This window comes from Xiphophorus maculatus, chromosome 23, assembly GCF_002775205.1.
Source record: "Xiphophorus maculatus strain JP 163 A chromosome 23, X_maculatus-5.0-male, whole genome shotgun sequence".
Lineage (NCBI taxonomy): Eukaryota > Metazoa > Chordata > Actinopteri > Cyprinodontiformes > Poeciliidae > Xiphophorus > Xiphophorus maculatus.
In genome coordinates, this window is record NC_036465.1 from 1,201,543 (window position 1) to 1,227,292 (window position 25,750).

At 41.7% G+C, this 25,750-nt stretch overlaps 1 protein-coding gene across 5 annotated transcripts in view; it reads right to left on the reverse strand.

Moving 5' to 3' along the window:
* Nucleotides 1-999: 999 nt before the first annotated feature.
* Nucleotides 1,000-25,750, reverse strand: part of fam13b (family with sequence similarity 13 member B) — a 54,058-nt gene continuing 29,307 nt past the window's right edge. The window contains exons 7-23 of one of the 5 annotated variants that reach the window (XM_023328157.1): nucleotides 23,896-24,017; nucleotides 14,514-14,558; nucleotides 12,719-12,790; nucleotides 12,193-12,346; nucleotides 10,473-10,567; nucleotides 9,440-9,491; nucleotides 7,646-7,778; nucleotides 7,059-7,130; nucleotides 6,446-6,710; nucleotides 6,235-6,373; nucleotides 6,008-6,089; nucleotides 3,324-3,535; nucleotides 2,923-3,006; nucleotides 2,758-2,853; nucleotides 2,354-2,691; nucleotides 1,979-2,080; nucleotides 1,000-1,895 (exon numbers count right to left, since the gene is read on the reverse strand). In XM_023328157.1, the coding sequence (XP_023183925.1) occupies nucleotides 1,772-1,895; nucleotides 1,979-2,080; nucleotides 2,354-2,691; nucleotides 2,758-2,853; nucleotides 2,923-3,006; nucleotides 3,324-3,535; nucleotides 6,008-6,089; nucleotides 6,235-6,373; nucleotides 6,446-6,710; nucleotides 7,059-7,130; nucleotides 7,646-7,778; nucleotides 9,440-9,491; nucleotides 10,473-10,567; nucleotides 12,193-12,346; nucleotides 12,719-12,790; nucleotides 14,514-14,558; nucleotides 23,896-24,017 (2,187 nt within the window). In that variant the 3' untranslated portion in view covers nucleotides 1,000-1,771. Of the gene's footprint in view, nucleotides 1,896-1,978; nucleotides 2,081-2,353; nucleotides 3,007-3,323; nucleotides 3,536-6,007; nucleotides 6,090-6,234; nucleotides 6,374-6,445; nucleotides 6,711-7,058; nucleotides 7,131-7,645; nucleotides 7,779-9,439; nucleotides 9,492-10,472; nucleotides 10,568-12,192; nucleotides 12,347-12,718; nucleotides 12,791-14,513; nucleotides 14,559-23,895; nucleotides 24,018-25,750 lie in introns of all 5 variants that reach the window. The other 4 variants (XM_023328155.1, XM_023328154.1, XM_023328153.1 and 1 more) reach the window with 4 other exon arrangements.

The following is a 25,750-nucleotide window of genomic DNA, read 5'->3' on the forward strand; positions in this document are numbered from 1 at the left end:
AAACGAGTTGCCAGATTAATGAAGCAGCGGTTTATTTTGTTATCCTGTTTTAAAAATCCACTTCCGTTAGAAAAATAACTGCGGACTTCATTGAAACAATGAAGTTAAATGAAAAATGTTCACTGTGTTTATTTGTCAGTGAACTATCATTTTATGCTGAATGCTTTAGCCTCAAAGTTCAACGTAGCTTTTAATTTTTTAAAACAATAACCGGAAGCTGCCAAATTCATGTGGATGTCCGAATCGTACGTCAACGTCGCGGCCATTTTGTGAGTGGCAGGGTTTCAGTTCAAGTTGAACGGCATTAACACGACTTTCCTGTTCCACATTCAATATAACTAATAAAATCATTCAGATCTACTAAATCCCCGTTTGGTATATTTGAATATTTTGTGTATTTAAATGTTTTTTCGTAGTTTTTAACCCGCCATGTTCACAGAAGTGGCAACAGACCTTTCCATTGTTTTAGATCAGAACTTGTTCTAACACCAGAATGCCGTTAATTTATACAATATTTTTAAACTGACCCTTTTCTGACAAAAACTAATATTTTAGTCGAAACAACTCCCAGGTTTTCTCAACTTTTGTATCATTTTTTGTGCTCCATCTTGGTCAGCAAAATTGGAAAGATACTTTTGTAGCATTTCTTCAAGTATTATTTAGTCTTTGTATATGCAGTACTTCGTTTCTCCACCAGAGGGCAATAATACAAGTATCAAATGTTAAACAGTTCAGAGGTAAAAAAAAAAAGAAAACAGCAGAACTTATGTAGCAAGCTAGACATTTTATTTCCACAAATTAAACCTTTATTGTTTTTAAAAAATGTGAGAGCTAAAGAAAGAGTAAAGTATTGAATATTAATAGCTGACTAAATGTGCAACCTTTGCAGAGAAATATTTTCTGTGGATTCCTGGAGAAACCGGTGAGTGTGAAACAGCGTGGGAGTTTCTCCACTCTGCTGTGGTGAGAAAGAAACATTTAAGAGACCAGAATGTTTTCTGACGAGTCAAAAACACTTTTTAATGTCGGAAAATATTGACACACGGAGCTGAAACGTGTTAAAATATGTCTGATGCAAACTTTTATTATTGCTGCTTCTTCATGGCACAAATAATGAGAACAGTTGGTGTTGGATAAGATCTGTGCTGCCATGCAAGCCGACTACAGTACTGCTATATTAGCTTATATTACACAGAGCGACGACATGTTGGGGTTACATACAAAAGGTTAATGTAGGAACATTAGCAGTATGGATAATAAAAAAACATCACACATATAATAAACCTAAAAGGGGCCAACTGTGAAATAATTTAAACATGTCTGACATTCATTTTTTCTGGTTTTATGTACAGTATATTGATATTTGTATAGAAGTAGTGCTTAATTTCTAGAAATACAAATGGAAACAACAGAGGGGCTGCATTCTGGGAATGCTGTGCAAATAACATTTTTTACATCTAACCCTTCCTGCCCCTCCCAGCACTCTGCGCCACAAACTGAAACTCGGAGAAGTTCCTCCAGCCTCCTGCGTCTCGTTCGACCTGCCAGCAGGAAGTCGCTCCCCTCCCCGCTACTCCGGCAGTGTGATGAAGCAAACCCAACAGAACACGAACAAACAGGAAGATTTCCCAAAGTTTCTCTGCAAACCATAAAATAACGTCTGAAAATGTTTTGTTTTTCCCTCAACATGTGAAGTGTTGTTGATGAAGGGTTCATGGTGGCGTCCTGCAGGTGGCGCCGTGTGCGATGACAGCGGTTATCCGACAGAAACTTAGATGGACTTGGAGGAATCCTGTTTGCTGATGAGGACCTCCAGGAGGCGGAGCTTGGCCTTGATCCGCTTGTACTCGCGGTACTTCTCCAGCATCGGCACCCGGTCCTCCTTCTGGACATTCCTGCAGGATGGAGGAAAACAAGATGGCGGCGCTCAGCTCTTCCTGCGGGTGCGGGCAACGAACAAACGCGTCGCTTCACTTACCTCCCGTTATGCTGATAGAAATCTTCCTCAAACTCTCGGATCGTCTTTCTCAGTTTCTTCTTCTCTGATCTGGCTTTCCACAGCTGTTCCAGCAGCTCTGGCCTGGAGGATCATGGGAAATGGAGTCAGCAGGTGGTTAAACCAACAGTCTCTAAGTAATTCAGACTATTTTAGTATTTGAAAAGTTTTTCTCATTGTAACTTTCATAAAAAAGATTTTTTTACATATTTGTTGAAAAAACGTAGCTCCTTGCTACACTGCAGCTAGCATAGCATGTGGTTAATGGACAGCGCTAAGCCCCGCCTCCTGGCTCTGATTGGCTGGAGGAGATCGATCTCATAAAAAGGTGAAACCATTTTTCGAGCAGGTCCTTACATGGACGAGGCGTTGGAGCTGGACAGGCGCAGGTCCAGCGCCAGCCGCCCGGATCCTTCCTCCATCTTGTTGCTCAGCCCGTCCGGTTGGCTCCTCACCGACTCGCCGCTCGGGGTCACGGCCTCCAAGGCCATGATGACCTCGGAGCTCTGCATCTCTCCGCCGCTGCTCTCGCCCTCCTCCTCGTCGTCTTCCTCTTCTTCCCTCTCCTCCTTCTCCTCTTCCTCGCCGCCTTTCTGCTCCTCCTCTTCCTCCTCTTTGATTTCCCAGAAGTGAGCGGTTTCTCCCTCGATGATTGGCTGGAGGGTCTGGCTGCGCCTCTTGCTGGAGGGAGACACCTGGAGCGGAGGACGGGCGTTAGCGGCGGAGCGCTGACGGGCGTCGGCGGTCGGAGGCGGCCTTACCGTTACCGGACTGATGCTGACTCTCGCCAGCATCTGCTTGACCAGCCTGTAGCGGTCGTAGAGAGGCTTCACCACCAGCCGCTCCTCTCTGGTCACCTGATCACAGAAACACGCCGTCATGCAGCAGCAGCCGGCGGCGGCGGTGCGGCAGCAGGACGGACTTACGGGTCGACCATGGAGGCCTTCGTAGTGCAGCAGGTTCTTCTGAAGGACCATCTTCTCACAGGACAGCTGCTCTTTGGTCATCTTCTGCAGAAACACCATTTAAACCAGGATCTTATAAACTTATCAGTTATTAAAAGAATCTTAATTCACGTTAGACATGATGGCCCAGCAAAACAAACTGTTATTTTAACATAATGAACAGATGTTTTCTCACTGAATGTGTTAATTTCTGCAAATATCATCATTTTTTTTGAAGCACTGCCACCCTGTGGTGTGACTCGGTACTACAACTTATTTAATATCGTTTCAGCCTTTAATCCTGTTAAATTACCAAAACAAAGAGATGCCACCTCTTTCATGAACTGGCAACATGTTCATGTAAAATATGCTGAGCTGGTTACCTTGATGTCGTCCGGCCAGCCGTCCTCCTGCCGCTTCCCTTTGACGCGGCGCTGGATCAGCTCCAGTGTTTCTTCTTTGGTGGGGCGCGGGCCCCGGACCTCCCCCGCCGCATCGTGGCCCTGCTCCAGCGTGGAGCCGAAGCTCTTGGGGAGGGTGTTGCTACGGGGACGGGTCTGCGGGCCCAGCTCGCTCTCCGCACAGTGTTTGGCGTCTGGAGGACGAGAACACATGAAGAAGAGTTAGGATCCACACGGGAACCTTGGAACCGTTTTCTGGACCGACTGGACAGGATCCGATGTTACTCTAAAAATTATGAACTTAAAATGTTTTTAAAAATCTGAAAAGTGTGGAGAGATCAGCGCTGCAGCTAACGATTATTTTATGATTATTAGTTGGATAAAATTCAGCAGATTTTTTATTTAACCACTTAAGTTCATTTTATTATTAGTACAAAAATGATGTGAAAAGAATCACTTCTTAATTCTGAACTAAAATAGAATCATTTAGTTAAAGTTTGATCATTTATTTGTAGAGCTGATTGGATGATTATTATTTTTTAATCGTGGGCTCTAGTGTCCCTTTTTTCAAAGTAGACTGACAGGAAAGGGGGAAGCAGAGGAGGGAGACATGCGGTAAACGTCGTCGGGTCCGGGAGTCGAACCCGCGGCGGCCGCGTCGAGGCCACATTGCCTGAATGTGGGTCTCGCTGACCCGTCCGCCACCACGGCACGCCCCTGGATGAGTATTTTTTATTAATAATTGGAATAAAAGGTGATTAATAAACTTTTTTTTCCCCAGAATTTGAATCTGAAGCTAAAGCTGCACTAAAGGCGTTTATGCTAAAACAGACTTTATTTCATCTTAAATGAAAAATGTTTATATTTTTTGTAGTTTTGGCTTAATGATGTTCTTCTTTCAGCAAATAGCCTTTCTGTCATCAGTTAATGATTAATGGATTACTTTTAAATTTCGTTGTTCTTGTGACAATGACAATAAAGATTTATCTATCTATCTAAATTAGCTGAAAGTCGGTTCTGACGCTTCAGATGGAAGCAGATCCTGTTAGGGCGGCCTAGTTAAAGTCCAGCTGTTGAAAACTGTTGTTCTCCATCCATCCTGACTGAACTGCAGATAAACTCAGAGGAAGTTTGAGGCAGTTCTGACTCAAAGTGGGGTTGAAATAAAAAGCATGCCACACTTTTCAGATTTTAAAAAAACAGAAACTGAAGAGTTTTTCCTTTCCTTGGTCACAGAGACGGTTTCCTTTAAGGTTCACTAAATACTCATCTCTCCATTCATCACTCAAGTCAACATGCTGGTTGGACGGCAAACACACCAGTAACACCAGTAACACCAGTAACACCAGGCCGTGACTGTGGGAAGTATTCAGAACGTCTACTTACTGGGGGGGTTGTACTTACTGAGGTGAAACGGTCTAGAGGCTGAGGCGGGGAGGAGGGGGGGGGAGGGAGCAAGGTGTGGGGGTGAGGAAGAGGAGGAAGAGGAAGGGGGGGCAGCGTGGCGTCTGTGTGAATGGAGCAAAGCCTGGTGCCTCAGCGAGCTTCTGGGGGAAAGGAGGTGCTGGCGTCCTGGTGGCCAATCAATCAATCAATCGGTCGTTGGGCAATGGAAGGAGGAAAGTGGAGAGCGGTTGCTCGAGTTATTGATCGATTTATTGATTTATTGGTTTGAAACAGAGAAACGCTTTTAGCCTCTGCGCCCTCCGTGATCGGAGGAGCGGCGTGCGAGGGTCCTGGGATCTGATCAGCCCGGCGAAAGCAACAAAACGATCAATATTCAATCAATGAGACCGGGGGTGCTCAAACCGCGGCGCCGGGGACATTTGTGGACTCAGTTTCTGCGGTCTTTCCGCAGTTTAAGAATAAATTAGGACAAAAAATAAAATCTGCTTAGAAAGATGTTAGACGCCACACAAAGCGTTGTCATGGTAACTAGGACTCGCTGACTCAGCAGAAAACAGGAAGTGTTTTCAAACGAAGGCTGAACTGGATCCAGTTTTATGGCCAAGAAAAGATGAAATATTTGTTCAGTCGAGTCCGAAACAACAACAGGATTTAAACACAACATTTATTACTGTTATTAATAACATAGTGTGATATTATCCTACACTCCACAACAGGGACAAAATAAAATAAAACAAAATTTTGTTTTGAAATGTTTCTTACACTCAACCTGGAAGTTAAACAATAAAGTTCTCAGCAACATTTCTGCAAATAATTTTGGTTATTGTAGATTAAAGTCAAAATTCTCAGATTAAAGTTTTTTTCCTTTTCAGTGACTAACGATTATTTCTGGGTTTGATCCGTTTAAATTAAAAACAGTTCATGTTTAGATTATTGCCAGAAAAATTAATCATTTTTGGTGATTTTATTTTTTCAAAATGTCATTTTGAGCCGATGATTTTGGTCCCTGCGACAGAAAGTTTGTACACCCCGGGTCCAGACTGCGTGGGAGTCAGAGGTCGTTGCTTCGCCAAACTGAGGTCATCCCAGAGGTCACGGGTTCACAAGGACGCACTGGCACACTGAAGGGTGGGAGCCACGGCAACGCCAACATGGCTGCTCACGTTAGAGCGGCAACATGCTGCTGTTAGAGGGGACGAACCCGACACGCCCACACACACACACACACGCCCACACACACTCACAGCGCTCCGTTCTACCTTTAATCTGTCGGCGGATCTTCGTCAGGTCGGTCATCCACTTGAGGACTTTGGGGTTAGCTGCCTTGTCTGCGTGAGACGGCTGCAGAGAAAGGTCAAGAGGTCACGTCAGGAGCTACAGTGGCAGTAAGGCGGTTCTGTTTGTGTTTCTGGACCGGGTCCGGTCAGCGCAGAGGAAAGGTCACTCTGGGGATTACAAAGCCTAAACGGAGAGACGCTAACGCTACCTTGTAGTTCCTCTCCTTCTCGAATTGCTCCTCAAACTGTTTGATTTTCTTCTTCAGATGCTGCAGCTTCTTGCTGAGCTGATGGGTCACCGAATCTCCCCTCATGGCCTCCCTGGATCCGAACGACGCGCGCCGCGGCCTGAAGAGACAAGTTTGGGTCAGCGCCGCCATGTTTGACGGGTCCAAACAGCAGCGGCGGTTCTGGTCGTACCGCTGCGCCTTGCAGGGCGAGGCAGCGTCCGCGTCCTGCTGCAGGAAGCGCTGGGTGCTGTGCGCTCCGAAGTCCAGGAAGCGGCGGGCCAGGATGTGCGGGTGCGAGCGCGAAGAGGACGGCGAGTCGTCCTGCAGTCCGTCGCCGTCGTCCTCCTCGCCGTCGTCCTCCAGCGGCAGCGGAACCATGCGTCCGGCCAGCGGCGACAGCTGCGCCTCGCCGCTGTCCGTGTCATCCTGCCAGGATTTGAACGCCGGAACCGGATCTGGAAGAGAATCCGGGTCAACATCAGAAACGTTTATGGAAACATCAAACCTCTAACTCTCTCCTACAGCAAACAGCGTGGCGAGCTACATCTGAACAACCGTGAGTAGCTCCTCCTCAGCGACGTGCAGGTTGACGCTAAGCCCACCTAGCGTTAGCGCTAAGCTAACAAGCTGAGAGGAAGAGGAGGCCGTTAAAGTGGCAGCTGCAGGCAGAGTGGAGCCCGGCATTATCCCAACCGTCAGAAAGGCTCTGAACATGCTTCCTGTGCGGTCGCCATGGCAACCGTTGAGAGGCGGTGACAGGGAGGGCGGTGGGTGAATCGGTGGACATGAAGCAGCTAACTTACCTTGGCCTTCTTTCTGCAGGTGCATACATGAGAAGTCGATGGGAGGGAGGTGGAGATGGGAAAGGGGTGACGCTGTTCGGACGGGCAGAAGAAGAAGAGGAGGAGGAAGAGAGATGGAGCCGTGAGATCATCACACAGCGACATTCATTCAACAAACTGAAATGTCAGATTCACACCTTTCTAACCAGAAAATGTCCAAAAACTCAACATAAAAATTAATCACTGAAAATAACTTTTGTTCCATGAAGAAGCAAAGCAGCAGAAATCAGCTGTTTTCTACCAAAGAGGATCCCAGAGATCCAATCTTTACCTAGTGATTCAGAAAATGCAACAAAATCATATCAGAGTTACAGAAAGCAGCGTTTGGAGGAGGCGTCCCTCAGGGCTCTGCACTCAGTCCTCTGTTTATCTGGACTTTCATGAGCAAAGTGGACACAGAGCGTCACCGTATGCAAGAGGATCAGAACTAAAACTCCATTCACTTTAAAACCAGACAAATGATGTCAGGAGTTTCTGAACTTCATGATAATCAAACTGGATTAAAATCTGGATTAGACTAATAATCCGGGGCATTTCTGGGAACCTACCCTCCCACCGGTCATCTGGGAACAGCTGGAGGTGGGGGCTGTGGGGGGCGGAGCTTGGTTGGCACGGCGACAGGCGGTTCCTGTTGGCCTCGCTGGTGTTGGCGTTCTGATCGCAGCCGAACGAATCAGAGTCCTGGGAGGAGAGACGGACCAATCAGAACCAAGAACACAGAGCCAGTCAGGAAGGAGAAACAAACAGAATAAATCAATTAATATACGGAAACATTTAACTGCCAAAGCTTGGAAATGAATTCAGGAGCAGCAAGACAGCAACAGAGTTTTTGGTTTTAACCCGAGGTTTTCAAAGTGGGGGTCGTGGGCCTCACAGCGGGCATGGCGGTTCCTGACAGGGGTCATGAGATTAATAAGACATCAAGTCTGTTTGAAATTCAAAGTTGTGTCTTTAAATATAGATTAACATGAATATAATATGTAACACATTGTTAAAATGAGGCTGAAAATAATTAATTTTAGTCAGAAATGAACAAAAATTCATTATGTTACAATTTCTGTATTTTATGAAAATTATCACTTTTTTAACATCAGTGCCTTTATTAAGCCATTACTTTTTATTCAAACATGATTAAAATACAACTGAAATAAAGAAGCTGCCTAAACACACAGTAGAAATAATGTCTTTTAATTTATATATATTTATATAAAATAACTGAAATGCAAAAGCACCAAATCTGTTTATTTCTGACTGAAATACATCATTTTATGCCTCCTTTTATCAATTTGTTAAATGTTGGATTTATATTGTGTATTTAAAGACATAACATTGAAATTTAAATAGAAATATATATTTAAATATGTATATAGACAAACAAATGCACTGCAAAAACACCAAACTGTAGGAAGTAATTTTGTCTAATTTCTAGTGCAGATATCTTAACATGAAATAAGTAAAAAAAATAACTTACAAGAAACTTTTCAACAGGATGAAATAGTTTCTTTTAATCCAATAATTCCTTTCTATGGATAAAATGGAGCTAGTTCCATTGGCAGATTATTTCAGTTATTTCACAATCAACTGGCTCTGCGCCGTCACCTAGCAACCCCAGCCAAGCCCCGACCGTCACCTAGCAACCCCAGCCAAGCCCCGACCGTCACCTAGCAACCCCAGCCAAGCCCCGACCGTCACCTAGCAACCCCAGCCAAGCCCCGACCGTCACCTAGCAACCCCAGCCAAGCCCCGACCGTCACCTAGCAACCCCAGCCAAGCCCCGACCGTTACCTAGCAACCCCAGCCAAGCCCCGACCGTCACCTAGCAACCCCAGCCAAGCCCCGACGGTCACCTAGCAACCCCAGCCAAGCCCCGACCGTTACCTAGCAACCCCAGCCAAGCCCCGACGGTCACCTAGCAACCCCAGCCAAACCCTAGTTCTCGTTCCAGCAGCAGATTTTTTCACTTCTAACAAATTGAAATTTAAAACTACTTTATTTATCCCAAATTGAAATTAAACCACATTACAAGAAAAACATCTGCCACTGGAACTAAGACTTAAAAAAATATTACTTAAGGAATGATTGACTTAAAACAAACTAAAATGTATTAAGAAGTTAGTTTTGAATACTAAACATTCTCACTAGAAACTAAACAAAAATACTGGCTAGAATCTGCTGGAGGCTCCTGCTCTAAACCACAGCAGAGATGTTGCTGTTTTTATGGTATCTTTGGTTTTATAAATCCAGTTTTAACATCTTTTATGTCTGATTAAAATGAGAAAGTTTATCTCCCAGCCGTGGAGGTAAAACGTTCCCAGAAACCTGAACGTCTTCCTGCTACTTACGCAGCGGATGGTGACCGTCTGCTCCATGGCGTCCAGCGGCTGATTGTCCTGCCTGACGGGTGACACCAAACAAATCATCAAAACAAAACTTAAAAAACGACTTCAGCTGTGATTTCTGTTCCTCCGTGTGACGACCCGTCACATGTTCGCCTCCAGACCGACTGGACCAGCTGAGGAAGAGTCACAGATTAAAAACAAACACAGCAGGTGGAAAATGATCCAGAAATTTAGTTCAGAGAAATTAATTCAGAAGAAAACTACATTTGGTGGCATTTTTAATATTTTGCTTTAATTTTCATTTAATTTATTAGTAAAATTGATCATAAACAGTTTTACTAAACTGCAGACGTTTAATAAACTTTTCAAAATGATGCAAGGATGAGCCATATACTGTTCTTGGTAGGCCTTGTCAGAATAATCAATAAATCAATAAATCACATGATAAATTAAAGCAGAATAACTTACATTTCCTTGGTTAATCGTTTTTCTCTTTTCTTCCATGAACTGGATGATAAAGTCTTCAGTTTGGTCTCAACTAAACTTTTTTTAAGGACCACTTTGTTTACAGATTCTTCATAATTCATTTTATTTGTTGTTTTGTTTTTTTATGTTTTCCAGTTTCAGTTTCTCCGATGGATTTAAAGTTTATTGATCTTTGAGAATGTGTTCTCATAATTACTATTAAGCCCTTATTATGAAATTACTTGAAAATGGTGTCAAAACAACAACATTATTGTTTATTGCAATAACTTATTGATCAGCAACACAATTTTTGTTGATATAAAGAAAATAAATCTAGAAAAATACGATCAAATGAAAAGTGTAGGATATGGTTTATTGGTGTTTTTATCTTTTTTCCTGTAAAATCTGTTATTGTTTTAAATCTACAATAATTTACAGATCATGTCTAGAGAACTGTGACTGTTGATCAGCTAAAAATGAAAACAGTTTTGTAATTCTAATAAAAACATAAATGCTGAGACGTTTGGTGCATTAAAAGCAGCAACAGGAAGTAGAAACTCGATCTGGTCACCTGGCAGTGTTGAAGTTCTTCCCAGCATCTTTGGCAGCTTCTGGATCCAGATCCATTCCTGAGCTCTCCTCCACGCCGCCGGCTCCCACTGAATTCTGGGGGAAAAACGACAAACAGCGACGGTTTGATCACGAAGCTTTCCAGAAGCAGAAGAGGCGAGAAGTGAAGAACAGAAAGCAAACTCTGCTGGGAGTCCACCATCGCTGGGTGAATCCCAATTCAGACGTTTCACTTCCTCCGGAACGGAGCGGGACGAACCAAATCAAACCGAAACAAACCGAAACCCTGATCATCTGGAAACATTGTCAAGAAAAACACAAAGACGTCAGTTATGATTTAAACTTTAGCTGCTTTTTAAAACCTGTAAGTCAGAAATCATCTGTTCTGCTGATGCTGGCAAATCAAAATGGGGGTCGAGGGCCACCGGTGGGTCGCGAGACGCTAGCTGGGGGTCGACAGATGATTCTGACAATCCTCACAAAACAGAAAAAAACTAAACGTAGCTTTTTCATAAGATAATCAAATCCAAATGTGTTATGAAATTAATGTACCAATAAATTTTATAAAATCAAATTAAAAAACTTATTCATTTAAAAATGTGCATGGTTGTGTCACTGTATTTATTATTTAAATAAAACAATAAATATAGAGTGAAATAATTATGTGTATTTTATATGGCTTAAGAATTAAAACTCAATTTTTTTTATATCAGATCCAATTCGCTCTCTTTCCTGAAAAATAGAAATTACAAATATTTTCCAAAGTGGCTTTTATTTCAGTAATGCCTTCTTTGAGCTGCAAGATAATTCTCTGTATAAAGTAGTAACATTAGCAGAATGAATACACAATTTTACCAGAAAAATGTCTTCAAACTAAAAGAAAAACATCATTTTAATAAGAAATGTTGTCAAGATCTTTTTGTTTTTGGTAGAAACATTGACATTTCTGCAAATTTCCAGAATTACTATTTTTCATCTGCTGTCTCTTTACAATGTTTAATTTATCCTGCTAAAAACAAAGGTTACAGAAGCAATAAATACAAAACAAGGAAACTGTAACAGAATAATCATAAAAAGTATAAGCAGTCATTAAAACTGGATCTGCTGTGAGCAGCTCAGGCTAAAATCCTTTCTTCTAAATAAAAGTTTCACAGTATTACCAAAGGTTTGCTGGTAATACTTTGTTGCTGATGTGTTAAAAGATGAAATATTTTCTAATCTCTGGAAGATAAAGTGTAACTTCACAAGATGCTCAACATTCCTCACTTCATTTTTGCTAGTTTTCATGTAGGAGTTCTCGTAAAATAACTACTTTATTCTCCTAAAATTGCAACTGTAACCTTGTAATATCAGTAAGAAATAAAAATGGTAGATGGGGATTTAAAGGGCCAGCAGCGCAGAAAAGCTGGTCAGAGAAACGCTGAGCTTTAAATGTGCGAGAGGACGAGACGTCCAGGCAGCGGAGACACTTTGTCCTCTCTCTAAATTTATCTACAAACTATCTGAACTGTGGAGTCAAGGACTGGAGGTGAACCGGCGGAGTCTGGATGTCTGACGGCTGGAATAACGCTGTGGTTTTCTGTTAGTGTGTGTGTGTGTGGGTGAGTGTGTGTGTGTGTGTGTGTGTGTGTGGGCGTGTGTGAGTGTGTGTTTTCTGTAATTCCAGATTGAGTCCAGAGGAGATTTTCTGTTTTTGGCGTCAAACTGAAAACGATGCTGACCTCTGCGTCGCTCTCGCTCAGCTGCTGCTCGCTCTGTTCGAGCGGGGTCTCCCTCTCTGCGTCGCAGGGACTGTCCTCGGCGTCAGTTTGCTGTTCTTCCTCTTCCTCCTCGTCGTCATGGCAACCCTGCTCTTCAGGCTCGGAGGGACTCATCCTGGGAATAAAAACAATAAAAAATGTTAAACTGGAAGCAAAAGTTAGTTATAAATAAATAAATGAATAAAACTTTAATCATCGTTTAACAGCATGATGCTGCCATCACCGTGCTTCACAGTGTTCACAGTCTAGCTTCTCTTTTTTTAAATCATTTTATGCCAAATTCTGTCTCATCTGATCCTAGAGCTTTTCTCCAGACGAGGCCTGGTGTTTCCATGAGCTTCCTTCTGTTTATCTTTTAATGTTTTTATAATATCGTATGAAAACAACCAAGGTGCTTAAATAAAAAATCTGCACAACGTGGCATTTTTTAAACAGAATAATCGATTTAATAATCAATTACTAAAATAATGGAGTGCTTGCCTCGTACCTCTTGCTGATGTTGGTTTTCAGCTCAAAGAAATGCTGCTCCACTGCAGCCCTGATGGTTCTCTGAATTATCCTGAAAAACACAAAAATCACTTTTATTAGCAAGTTTTTCAGTGATTTAAACTTTAATTTTGTTCACTGTGTGAATGTTGAATTATATTTGACAGATGGAAGCAGAGTTGTAGTTTTATCTGAAGTTTCTCTCGTTTTCTCTGATAAGACAATTTAAACAGGACTGCAGGTCGAGAGGCTTCATGTGAGTTTACTTTAACTACGCCAAACTGAGGGCGCTGTGGTGGCGTAGCGGCAAAAGCACGACCCACGTATTGAGGCCTTAGTCCTGGTGGCGGTGGTCGCAGGTTCGATTCCCGGCCCGGCGATGTCTTCCCCCTCTCTCATTACCCCGTTTCCTGTACTTTCAAATAAAGGCCACCAGAGCCAACAAAGCTTTAACACCCTGAGCCAGACGTCTCAAACGATCCGGGCTAACGGCTAAATCAACATGAAACTGCTGGAGTTCACTGGAAAACACCAAACCTTACCAAGTGTTTCTGTTTAGTTTATTACACTAGAAATAAGACAAAGTTGATTTACAGGTAAAGTTTTATCAGGATGTGGGAGTTTTTGTTTTCAGTCAATAATCCCTCAATGTTGACCAAGAAGTACAAGTTTGACTGGCAGATTATTTCACTTATTTCACATTCAACTGGCACTGCACCGTTACCTAGCAACCCCTGTTACCTAGCAACTCCCGCCAAGCCCAGCCCGTTACCTAGCAACCCAGTTCTATTTCACTTTTAACAAATTCAAATATACTTTGTTGATCCCAAAGGGGAAATTAAAAAATATATATTTTTCCATGTTTTAACTGAAACAATCTGCCAGTAGAATTAGTAATTATTAATCAATATTAAGAAATTATTGACTTAAAACAAGTTCCTATTTCTTGATGAAAAGTTACTTGTAACTCTGCAAAAACACAAAATCTTACCAAGTGTCTTTGTCTAGTTTCTACTGTAAATATTTTAGTACACTTGAAATAAAACACCAGTACTAGTTCCACCGGCAGATTAATTTACTTATAATGTAGGAAAATGTCTTGTTATAAGTGAGAAAATCTGCTAATGGAACAAGTAATTATTGACTTAAACAAACTGCAATATCTGCTGAAAAGTTACTTGTAAGTTAGTTTTGTTGTGTTTCAGGTTTATTAAGATATTTGCACTAGAAACTAGACAAAGATATGCTGTAAGGTTTTGTGTTTTTGCAGTGCAACTATCAGGCACGGTGGTTGCAGCATCATGCTGTGGGGCCAAATATCCAACCAGAAAAATACCAGAGGCTTGTTGATGGCTCCACTTCTCTGTAACACTTAACCCAATATTATTGGACACAGAAAGCTCTTCTAATAACTCTGTTATTATTATTATTATTAATACTAATGTGTGTTTAATTTCTCTAAGTTTGGATTATTAAAATAATACCCCATAATATGAGCTTGTTTCATCACAGAAAATGTTTTCCATAATCCCATGCAGTGAAGAATCTGCCTGCCACCAACCTGAGGCTAAAAACTAACAAGCTGTGCAAAACGCTTTAGTTGAGCTTTGGAAAGAAAACACAAGGCCAGCAGCCAGCAGCCTCCTCATCTCCTCCTTCACATCCTGCCGCCTGCCTTCATCTCTGGAGACACTTTCATTCATCACTCAGAGGACCAATATTGTGACCTGGTCAGAGCTTTGGAGGTGAGAACGTCAGGTTGCAGAGAACAGTGTGAGTGTGGAGAGCGGACTTACTCAGCAGAGTCAGCAGGCAGGATGGACATGGGGGAGAGGTGGGAGCTGCAGAGGAGGAAGGACAGAGAGGTTAGGACAGGAAGTTCCTCTGGAGAATCTGCAGCAGCCGTGGACCCAACGAGTCCAAACAGAAACTATCGCTAATAAATCTGATGAGAATCGGGTCAGAAACGGATCCGACTTGGACCGAGTGAAGGCAACAGAAATGAGACGGCGCCGCCGTTCTGAGTTATTTAGACTGGACTTCTGCTGGATCTGATACAGGAGAGAGAGAGAGTGTGTGTGTGTGTGTGTGTGAGAAGCTGTAAGACACAATCACACACTTCAAGGGCAGCAGAAAGATCAATAATTTGAATTATTAAAACGTGGAGAACGTGGGGCGTGCTGTGGTGGCGTAGAGGACACAAGGCCAGCAGCCAGCAGCCTCCTCAAACCCACGTTTGGAGGCCTTGAGTCCTCAACGCGGCCGGCGCGGGTTCGATTCCCGGACCCGGCGATATTTACCGCATGTCTTCCCCCCTCTCCTTCCCCTTTCCTGTCAGCATATTTACATATAAGGGACAATGGAGCCACAAAAGAGAAAAATAAAAAAGTGGAGAACGATAATAACTTTTATGTTTATTCTTCTCGACTGTTTTTCATCTAAATCTCAAAAAAGCTGCTAAAGTAAAAGCAAAACTACTTCAACATAATTTTACTAAAGAATGAAAAGTATTTGGTAAAAAGTTACTCAAGTACTGAATTATCAATCATCCAATATTTAAAAATTACATCATCAGACGGACAAAAATATAAAGTTAAGTGGAAATGTTGGTATTTTAAGGACGAATAATTTATATAAGTAACAATAAATAACAGAATCTGGTAAAAGAAACTTTTTAAATAAAAACTTCTGAAACTTGAACCGAAGCTGCAGGCGTGCGTCTGTCTGGTGGATTTCTGCTTCGTTTTCATTCAGTGGGAAGAAAATCCAGAAATTTTACTCAAGAGTAGAAAAACTTCATAGTAAAATTACTCAGGTAAAAGTAAAAAGTACAGCGTAGTAAAAGTTTTTTTGTTTTTTCCAAAAAGTTACTGATGAAAATGTAATTGAGTAATTCAGTTCTGTCTGTCAGAACTTTGACTAGACCGAGCATCCACGGTGTGCGTCTCTCTTCCTGCTGGTCACCGCGCTGACCCGTTCTTCAGACAGAACCAGCTGTCCCTGCGACCGGCTGATAACATCTGACTGAGACGCGCCCTGAGGGACTCCGCCTCCAACAATAGATCTTTGAAGGCCCTTCAGGATGTTGCATAAATGCCGCGGCCCGTTCTGAGATAGGATCTAATCTTACACCATCGTGTCCCTGGGAGCCTGAACAAGGCGGCTGTTCCTGCCGCTCCCACCAAACGCCGCCGCTGCGTTCTTACGCAACACGGACTCCATGTTCTCGGACACCAGAGACCTTTCTGCAGGACGCTGAAGGGCAGATAAGATCACACAGAAACTGCTGGAAAGATTAAAGTGGAATCATGAAGAGACGACCTTTTGCAGAACTTAAATCACCAACACAAAGAGAAAACTCAAAGGAGACTTTCTCAGGATCGGTCCTGAACTCTGGGAGAAATTAACGCTGCGCCACAGGAAGTCTGACTCACTCTGCGTTGCTAGTCCTCTCTTAATACACAGATACTGACTTTCACTGTTTGTTTCTACAACTGTTTCAAAATTTTCTTTAGGCTTGTGTTTGGGAAACAGATAAAAACCCGGTTCATTGTAAAACTCAACTTCAGCCAAACTGTTGTAGAGTTTTTCCCAGCAGGAGATTCATTTTGATCTGAATGTTTTGCTCCTGCAGGAAAAGGAAAGCTGCACGTTTCATGACTGGATGCAGCAGAAACCTGAAGGTGGTGGAGAATGAAGCGGTTTTGCTGGCTGTTCAACTCAGTCGCCACATGAACCTGCTGGACATCCGGTACGTCACATGAACCCAGAACTATTCACCGCCAGCTGCTGTAACAGCTGCAGAAACCTGACTTACTCCATGTACTCTGACTTCATTGGGTTTCTTTAATAAGTTCAGCAACAATCCTCCACAGACTCCTTCCTGTTACGGTCTCTGAGGTTCCTGTCGGGATTGGGAGAAAAACCTTAAGTTTGACTTTTCCAAGCTTCTTTCTCAGTGAACTTGGTTTTGCAGCAGCTCTCAGTTTGGTTTAAGCTTTAGCCTGGATCGCTCTGTGGCTGCCTTTGAGCCTTTGAGCCAGTTTCTGTCCAACTGGTTGGTCAAACCTGCATCCAGGTGTTGCCACATCCTTAAGCTCATTCGGTGGTAAATGCCCCTTCAGGGCACATTCACGGCTAGCAGCTCAGCTAGCAGACTGCATGTCCACCCGACTTTAAGCTGACCTAAAACTAACAACCGTGCTTTAGCAAACATGCAGCCGCTCTTCAGACGAACGCCAAGCAGTCGGATTAGAGATAAGAAACAGAGATAAGATCCTGTGACATCTTAAAGAATCACACCTCAACGCTTTGAAGGAACCCAACAGGAAGCTAATCTGCTTTTATCAGAGTTACTGGGTCAGTTTTTCCTTCAAGGTCCTTTCTAATGAGTAAACTTTCTCAATTTTAGCCATTTTCACCATCAACAGCTTCCTTTAAGTTTTATCTGAACAGATTCAGGAGGTTTCACCAGATTACTCATCAGGATATGGATTATGTTTATATCGGGGGTCCAAAGTGTGGCCCTGGGGCCAACGGGGGCCCTCTGAAGCATCTGGGCGGTCCTCTGAGTTCAAACCTGGCCTGGACGTTTCCATCTTTCAGGGAAATATTCTCTAAATATTTTTTACAGAATAGTAACGTCTTTAAAAAAATACGTGGTACAAAAATAGATTCCCATTTATTAACGATGTTTCTGAGAACCACAATCCTACTTTTCCTTAAATCTTACAAAAATGTCAGTTTTCCACAAAAATATGACTATTTTGTTAATTTTAATAACATTTAAGTTATTTAGTTTATTATTAAGCAGATAAAATTTAAAAAGGCACCAAAACCAGTTTTTGTATGTTATCAGTAAAATGTTACATTTTCCATCAAGGCAAAACGTTTGGACGCCTCTGGTTGACTTCATCTGTCTGGAGACAGTATGAATGATGAGGGAGCGCCGATCGATCAAATGATCAATTTAACAATAAATCAGCCTGTTTTCCCTTGATCGGCTCTGATCAGGGATCTTTAGGTTCCTCCTGCCCAATAAATGGATCAGAACCACAAACCTCCACCATGTTTGGTCCAAACACAACTAACCAAACTAAACAACATTCAGGACCCGTCTAGCAGCAGCTGCACCTAAAGCAGGTTAGTCAGAAAAACACCAATAAAAACACAAATTACTGAAACGGGAAACATCTGCAGATGATTGTAGTTCCTTCAGAAACATTTAGAAAAGAGGAGAGTTACTGTTTCAATGGATGGACAGAGGGAGCAGCGTGAATGAAAGAAAGAGAGAGAGAGTGCGTGTGTGTGTGTGTGTGCGTGTGTGTGTGCGTGCGCGCGGTAGCAGGAAGTTTAATTTGCAGAAGTGCTGCTGTCAGCACAACATCTGCCTGCTGAGATCTGGCTGGACGGGACCAGACTGCAGCACTTCACCAAACACACGGCCAGGCTGCAGCCCAGGAAACACACCGGCTCGTTTTCACAGCTCGCTCGGCTCGCTCTCCGTTCAGCCCAACAAACGTGATGCCGACGTTTACCCAGCAGCTCCTGGGGCAGATTTAGCCTAAAACGTGGCTTGGTTATCCCATCTGCTCATCCCAACCTCCTTCAAACCACATTTAACTAAATGTCTTTCCTTTTCTCTCCTGAACTCCTGCAGTTGACAAAAACTCAAACTTACTTGCACTGTTATCGTCAGCAGAACTTAATGTTTCCATAAACAGCTACAAACCTTGAAGTCTGTTCCCAGAAACGAGAAAAAATTCATCTAAACATTTGAAAGGAGGAAATTATATAAACACAATCCAAACCAAGAATGTAAGAAACTCTCTGCTTCACTGTCTGGTGATGATTTAGCTTTTAATTTCAGCAGATTCTGGAGCTGATTAGAGATTTATTCACAGTTTGTCTGACATGAAAATGTTAAATAATAAATGATGCACCTCAGGCGGTTTTACATAACATGGAGCTGCTGAGAGAAGAAGAGCCTCACTGGAGCAACGACCACAACCGGCTCACTTCCTGTGGTTCTGCTTCAAATTCCTTTTCATCTGGATGAATCAACAAACCGACTTTCTGTGAGCCCATCCATCCATCCATCCATCCATCCATCCATCCATCCATCCATCCATCCATCCATCCATCCGTCCATCCGTCCATCCGTCCATCCGTCCGTCCGTCCATCCATCCGTCCATCCAACCCAGAGGAGTTACGTAAAGCTGCTGTTTACCTCTGCAGCAGGACGTCACAGGCCATCCTCATGTTTCCAGCCGGGTTTCCTCTCAGGCTGATCTGCCCTTTTATGCCAGAACCGGGTCCACCCTGTAGGTGTGTCAATGTCAAGACTCGGCTCGTTTCTCGAAGTTTCTTTGTTTTTTTTGCTGACCGGCTTAGAAAAAAATCGTCTGCTTTTATTCTTCTGGAGTCGAACCCGATCCGATCCAACCCGACTTCTGGTTTCTTCTGCCGGGTTATCCAAGCCGAGCGCTTTGCGGCGCCAGAGTCAGAACCAGCAGGTCCACAGCATCACCTGGGTGCATAATGTGGCCCGAGTGTGTGTGTGTGTGTGTGCGAGAGAGAGAGAGAGGTCGTCTCAGTCTGCTCTCTGAAAAGTGCTGCAGTAAACAGCCGGAGCTCCTGATGTAACCATGCAACAGCCTGAGGAGGGCCAATGGGACGGCGGAGGCTGGGGCCAGCAGCCAATAGGGAGGAGGGATGAAGCAGAGGGGGAGGGGCTTCCTGTCAGTGATGAATAGAAAGTCAGCGGTTCCTGCAGGGTCCGCTGGGCGGAGTAGAGCCGCTTTAAAATACACACTACACCAGAACCAAACCGCCTTCATCCTCTAACCGGCGACTGATCATCAAATGCATTAAGAGATTTAATAAAATACAGAGCAGACAGAGACAGACGCACAACAAGAGATCACCGAGACAAAGAGAGGAAGGAAGATACAAACAGAAACAATCATTTAAAAAACACTTTGTTCAGTAAATATGACTCTTCTCCAGCTTAAAGCTACGGGGTTTTATTTTTAGAGCGATTTGTGTTCAGACCTGAGTCATAGTTTAATTATATGACTCATCAAAAAAACTAAAAGATACAAAAATCTAATAAAAACAGACTAATTCAACATGTAAATGGGAATATTCAGCATGTTGTGTGCAGCTCAAAATCTATGCTCTGGTACTGCTTATACAGTTAATGTTGACTTAAATTCCTCTTTTGCGCTTTAAACACTTCTCACAATATTATTTTATTTGCATCTATTTCAACAAGTTACTTAAAAATATTATTTGAACCTTAAATATTAGTTATGTTATAATTCTGTTAAGGTTATGTGCAGCAATTTCAACCTTTCTATAAAACCATATCATGGCGAAAGCAAATAATACAATTTGCAGCTTTAAAAGCATTTTTTTTCTAAATTGCAAAAAAAAAAGAAGAAAAAAAATCAGTAAATCCAGGCAGAAATAATCACAAAAACACAGCAGGAAGAGAAATTAGTAAAAAATCAATAGTTATAGTTTTTATAGTAACATCTCCTCTGTGGCCACCAAGAGACACTGTGTCATTAATATCAGGAGAAATGTACAATAAAATAATTCACAATAGGAACACAAAGTGATTTTAAATATGTTAAAGCTTGTACTTGTACAAATCCAGCACTTATGGAGCCATTTAATCTTTTTTACTTGCATCTAAACAAAAGGTAAGAAGAAAAACAAAGCAGATAAATGTGAGTTTCTGCGTGGGAATCATGAAGCTTATTTAGGAAAATCAAATCACCAAAGTTATCAAAACATGACAGTAATTAAATTTAGTACTAAAATAATCACAGCCACAGAATGTAAGCTGCAGTTTAATAAACCCAGAAGAAGAATCTGAACTTCATTCAGTCTCCAGTAAAACGTTTAAATGTTGTGATTTTGAGCTGAGGTCGTTTCTCTGAGGTGATTTCAGGATCTGGCTGTTTTCTCAAAGCCTGCAGGTTAAGGAAAGTTACGATGCGCCGCTTCCTCTGCCTCCACTATCAACTTTCTGTATCCACAGGCCACATAAAGTTCATCGGCATTTTTCACGATTCTCCACCAAATAACATGGATGGAAACGTCAACGCTGGAGGACGCTGTCTGCAGACAGGTGGCGCTCTCTCTGGGACCACTTCATAAAAACATGGAGGATGCAGGGAGGGAGCGGAGAAGACTCTTTAACGTCTCCATCTGTCGTTCAGACTGGGACAGATCAGGAGGATCGTTCAAACACCGAGAGACTGAAGCAGAAATCATCATGAGTAATGGCTTTGAATCGAAAAGATTCCCCATCAATCTGTTTTATAGTTTCTATAAACTATAAACGACCATATTTCATAAGCTACAAAAAGCTAATCTTTTCTTAGCTCCATCTTGTTTAGAGACACAACTGTTGCTGCTTTGACAGGAAGAACGAGGATGTGTGAGCGGGAGGCAGAAACAGGTGAATCCTGAACATGCCTGGGACGCCAGCCTGTGTTTGTTCCCGTTTAGTCCAGGTGCTGCAAAAAGCCTCAGCGGACGTACGGACCAATAAACAAACACCCACATAAAAATAAGGTGCAGACTGTCTCAGATCAAGAGACTTTACGAGCTGCATGATGGGTAATATCTGCCTGGTGAGACGGTTTACTGGCGCCTCCTCCACTCACCCTGCAAATCAATAAACTGATGGCTGGCTTCATCCTCTCCTCTTCCTCACTGGGAGTTTTGTTTCTCCTGTTCTTGGGATTCTTCCTCAACAATACTTTCCACAGACAGCGACGCTTCCAGGCTGGTCACCAGAGAAGAAATACCAGCGCTTATATATAGATGTAAAAGGAGCGAAGGCCTTCAGGCGCTAACGCGTGTGTTAGCTGTCAGAGGCTGTTACTGCAGGCGATGAAGAGGGCAGCCGGTGCTGTCCGTCAAACAGTCAACAAACAACATGTTGAGTCACTGGAGGACGACTTCATCTGAGATGAAGGTCAGCCACTCCAAGACTCAACGATCTCAAAGACTTTAAAATATTAAACTTATTGCACTTTCTGTCATCACACCAACATTTCAAACCAATTCAGATACTAAAACAAAAATACTTGATACCAGATCATTAGAGAAAAAACACTAAGCAGGTGAGAATTAAGTCATTATTTATTTTAAATACATAAATAAATCAAAAGTCTTGAGTGTTAATTGAATCCTTTACAGAAGGGTTATTGATTGTTCTGCAATTATTTATTACAAGTTATCATTCTGCACTGAAATAAATTGTGTTTCAAAGCAGACATGAATTTTGGGTTTAGCTAATGCTTGTAGCATTAGCTAACTAATGGATTTGGTCCATGCGGATGTATTCAGACGTACAACTGTTGCCTTACAGTAATTGTCAGAATGTTTTCTCTACTGATCACCTGCAGCAGCAGGTACGATGCTCTGGTTTGTTTTGCTGCTTCATTATTTAGTAGCCAACTGATTAACATTTCGTAGCGTAACAGAAAGGAGCGGAGCGATTTTCAGACCGTCAATAAGCTCTTTGTGTCCATGAAGCTAATATTTAAACTGTTAGCGTTAGCTTATGTCATCCAGGAAGCATCGTGCTTCACCTCTGCAGATTCAGGAGTTTCTAAGCTTTTTAAGTTGATTTAAACCTCAGAGTTGTAGCTTTCGCTTGTAGCGTTAGCACAGCTATCATGCAGCATCCCTCAGCATCTCTTGTCTGTCTGCGTCAGAGGGAAAGTACTTCCTGACCATGCTAACAGCAGGCTAATGGGGGTTTCTCTCCATGTAAGCAGAGTTTAAAGCTTTTTGTTTTGATCGGGTCAGGCTACACAGCGGCTAAATGCCCAGTTGGTTTTTCCGACTCAGAAGTTGAAATGTCTGTATTACACCTGGGAATAGAAGGCAGCTTTATTAAAATAAATCTACTTCTATTGATTTCTGACACAAATAAGTGTCAGAATTATTTTATTTTTTTATAGTATTGATTATTTTGAGACGGGTTATTTTGGAAACCCTAGTAGAGAGACGCTCGCCTCATTTCCTATCAGAAACTTCTTGCTAAATCTGAAATTTTCTGGGGTATTTATAAAATAGGGCCTAACTGTGCTGGACCGCCTTCAGCTCACAACTGCAGTGTCAGTATTGAGAACTTCAGCGGGTCACTTTTATTTCCATCCACCTGCAGCTCATTTTTTACCGCCTGGTGAAAGTTAGTCCTCCGGTGTCGTTAGACAACCTGCCGGCTGACATAACATCTGAACTGCTGCAGACTTCCTCTGACGGGGAATTCAGACATCTGTTCGATTCATCAGACAAGTCAGTGTCTGATGAATCGACACTTTCTACTGCTTTTCCACCTCTCATCTAAAAAAAAACTGTGATTTTGGTGAAAAAAGCTTAAAAAAGCAAATAGATGATTTTAAACTTAAGATTTAAATAAGATTAAACAAAGTGTTGTTAATGCCAATATCATCGCCACCTACAGGCCAAATATGAGCGCTACAACTTCTCATAAAGATTCTAAAATTGACTCATAACCAAATATTTACACCTCTGGGTTTAAATGGAAATATTTTTTAGCTTTTCTGCGTTGGCATGGAGACAGAAATTAAATATTTCCTCAGAACTTAAAGAGCTTAAGGAAATAAACAAGTACCTCAAAATAAAAGATTTGATATTAAACAACATACAAAAGGTTAATATTAACTCATTTTTAGTTAATGGTGAAAATCTCAAATTTAGAATATGAAATTAATAACAGCCAATCAAAATAAGAAAAAGAGCAGCTTTTTATACAAATAAAGGGTTTGTGGGGTGTATTTGTCTTTTTACATAAAACATCTATTTTTATGTGATCTTAGATTTAAAGAATTTTAGAACTTGGTAAGGAACACGTTGTTTAAGCTTTAAAAACCTGGAAATTGATCTGAGGTCACCTTTTTTTTATCATAACTGTGGAATTAAAAGTTAGGAATGAAATTATTATTTTATAGAGATGAAGGTCAAGTTTGTATGGTTTGTTTGTTGCTTAAAGCTGCGATTTGTAGTTCAAATCATAACAGAGCAAAAAAAGCTTTTACAGGATGAAGCGCTCTGTTCTAACGCTTCACTCATCTGTGGCGTCCCTCAGGGTTTGATGCTCGGCTCTTTGTTAGATTCAGTCTCACCTGGCTCTGCGGTCGTCGTCGGTGTGGCTGTGTGAGTCGGAGGCGGCGGGTCCTTCCTCCCCGTCCTGCGGCAGTTCTTCACATTCTGCTTCGCACTTCTCATCATCCAACAACTCTGTGATCTGAGGAGAGAAACGAGAGACAAGATTCAAGACCAAATCCAACCAAAGGAAAGGATTTTACTGTAAGACAACATAAATGCAAAGACAATGAGATTCATTTTGTGGTGCAGCTGTAAAGAAATGGTGTGAAATAAAACAAATTTGGTAGCAAAAAAGGAAGAAAAAGAACTCCCTTATCTGAAAATGCTAACACTTCTTTTAATTGCAACATTTGTTTTGCAAAAACGAAAGCAGATGTTTTAAATAGAAGCGTTGATACTTCTGTAAGACAACATGTCTGTTTGTTCTACCAGTCATTTAAATATAGTTTGGTGTCATGTGACAGTGCAGCAACGCGACAGAGACAAACTAAATTAAGGATTAATTTCAAGAGGACAGGTGATAGGGAGTCAGGAAAGTGTTGGTCTGAGGCGGTGACAGCCGGATTCTGTCAGATATCGTTTTCAAGTTGACTTAGCAATGTTCTGAAAGTCATTTTAAAAGACCTGCTCCACCATAACACAGCAAACTGGGCTTAAATAATATCACCTTATTTAACCACAAGACATGAGAAACAATTATTATCTTACTTTGGGTTCTGTGAAAAACATGACAATCTGGTTAACAAACAACCTACTAACCTTCCTACGACCTTTACATGAACAAGCAGCTAAGGTAGTTAAATAAACAGACATGTAAAATCACATGAATTGTTTTGAAGGCCTCCTCATGTTCTCTCCTGTCAAACGGGTGGGTGTCTGCTAAATATCTTGGCATAGCACCTTAGCTTTCAGTAATTATCATGTTGGTATAGCACCTTATTGTTAGCTTATGCTAAATACCATGTTGGTTTAGCATCTTATTGTTAGCTTATGCTAAATACCATGTTGGTACAAGCCTTTATTGTTAGCTTATGCTAAATACCATGTTGGTACAGTGCTTTATTGTTAGCTTAAACTAAATACCATGTTAGTGTAGCACTTTATTGTTAGCTTATGCTAAATACCATGTTGGTATAGCACTTTATTGTTAGCTTCTGCTAAATACCATGTTGGTATAGCACTTTATTGTAAGTTTCTGCTAAATACCATGTTGGTGTAGCATTTTATTGTTAGCTCATGCTAAATACCATGTTGGTATAGTGCTTTATTATTAGCTTACGCTAAATACCATGTTAGTGTAGCACTTTATTGTACGTTTCTGCTAAATACCATGTTGGTGTAGTGCTTTATTGTTAGCTTATGCTAAATACCATGTTGGTATAGTGCTTTATTATTAGCTTATACTAAATACCATGTTGGTACAGCGCTTTATTGTTAGCTTCTGCTAAATACCATGTTGGTGTAGCACGTTACTGTTAGCTTATGCTAAATACCATGTTGGTATAGCATTTTATTGTTAGCTTATGCTAAATACCATGTTGGTACAGTGCTTTATTGTTAGCATATGCTAAATATAATGTTGGTACAGCGCTTTATAGTTAGCTTATGCTAAATACCATGTTAGTGTAGCACTTTATTGTTAGCCTATGCTAAATACCATGTTGATACAGCGCTTTATTGTTAGTTTATGCTAAATACCATGTTGGTACAGTGCTTTATTGTTAGCTTAAGCTAAATACCATGTTGGTATAGCATTTTATTGTTAGCTTCTGCTAAATATCATGTTGATACAGCGCTTTATTGTTAGTTTATGCTAAATACCATGTTGGTACAGTGCTTTATTGTTAGCTTAAGCTAAATACCATGTTGGTA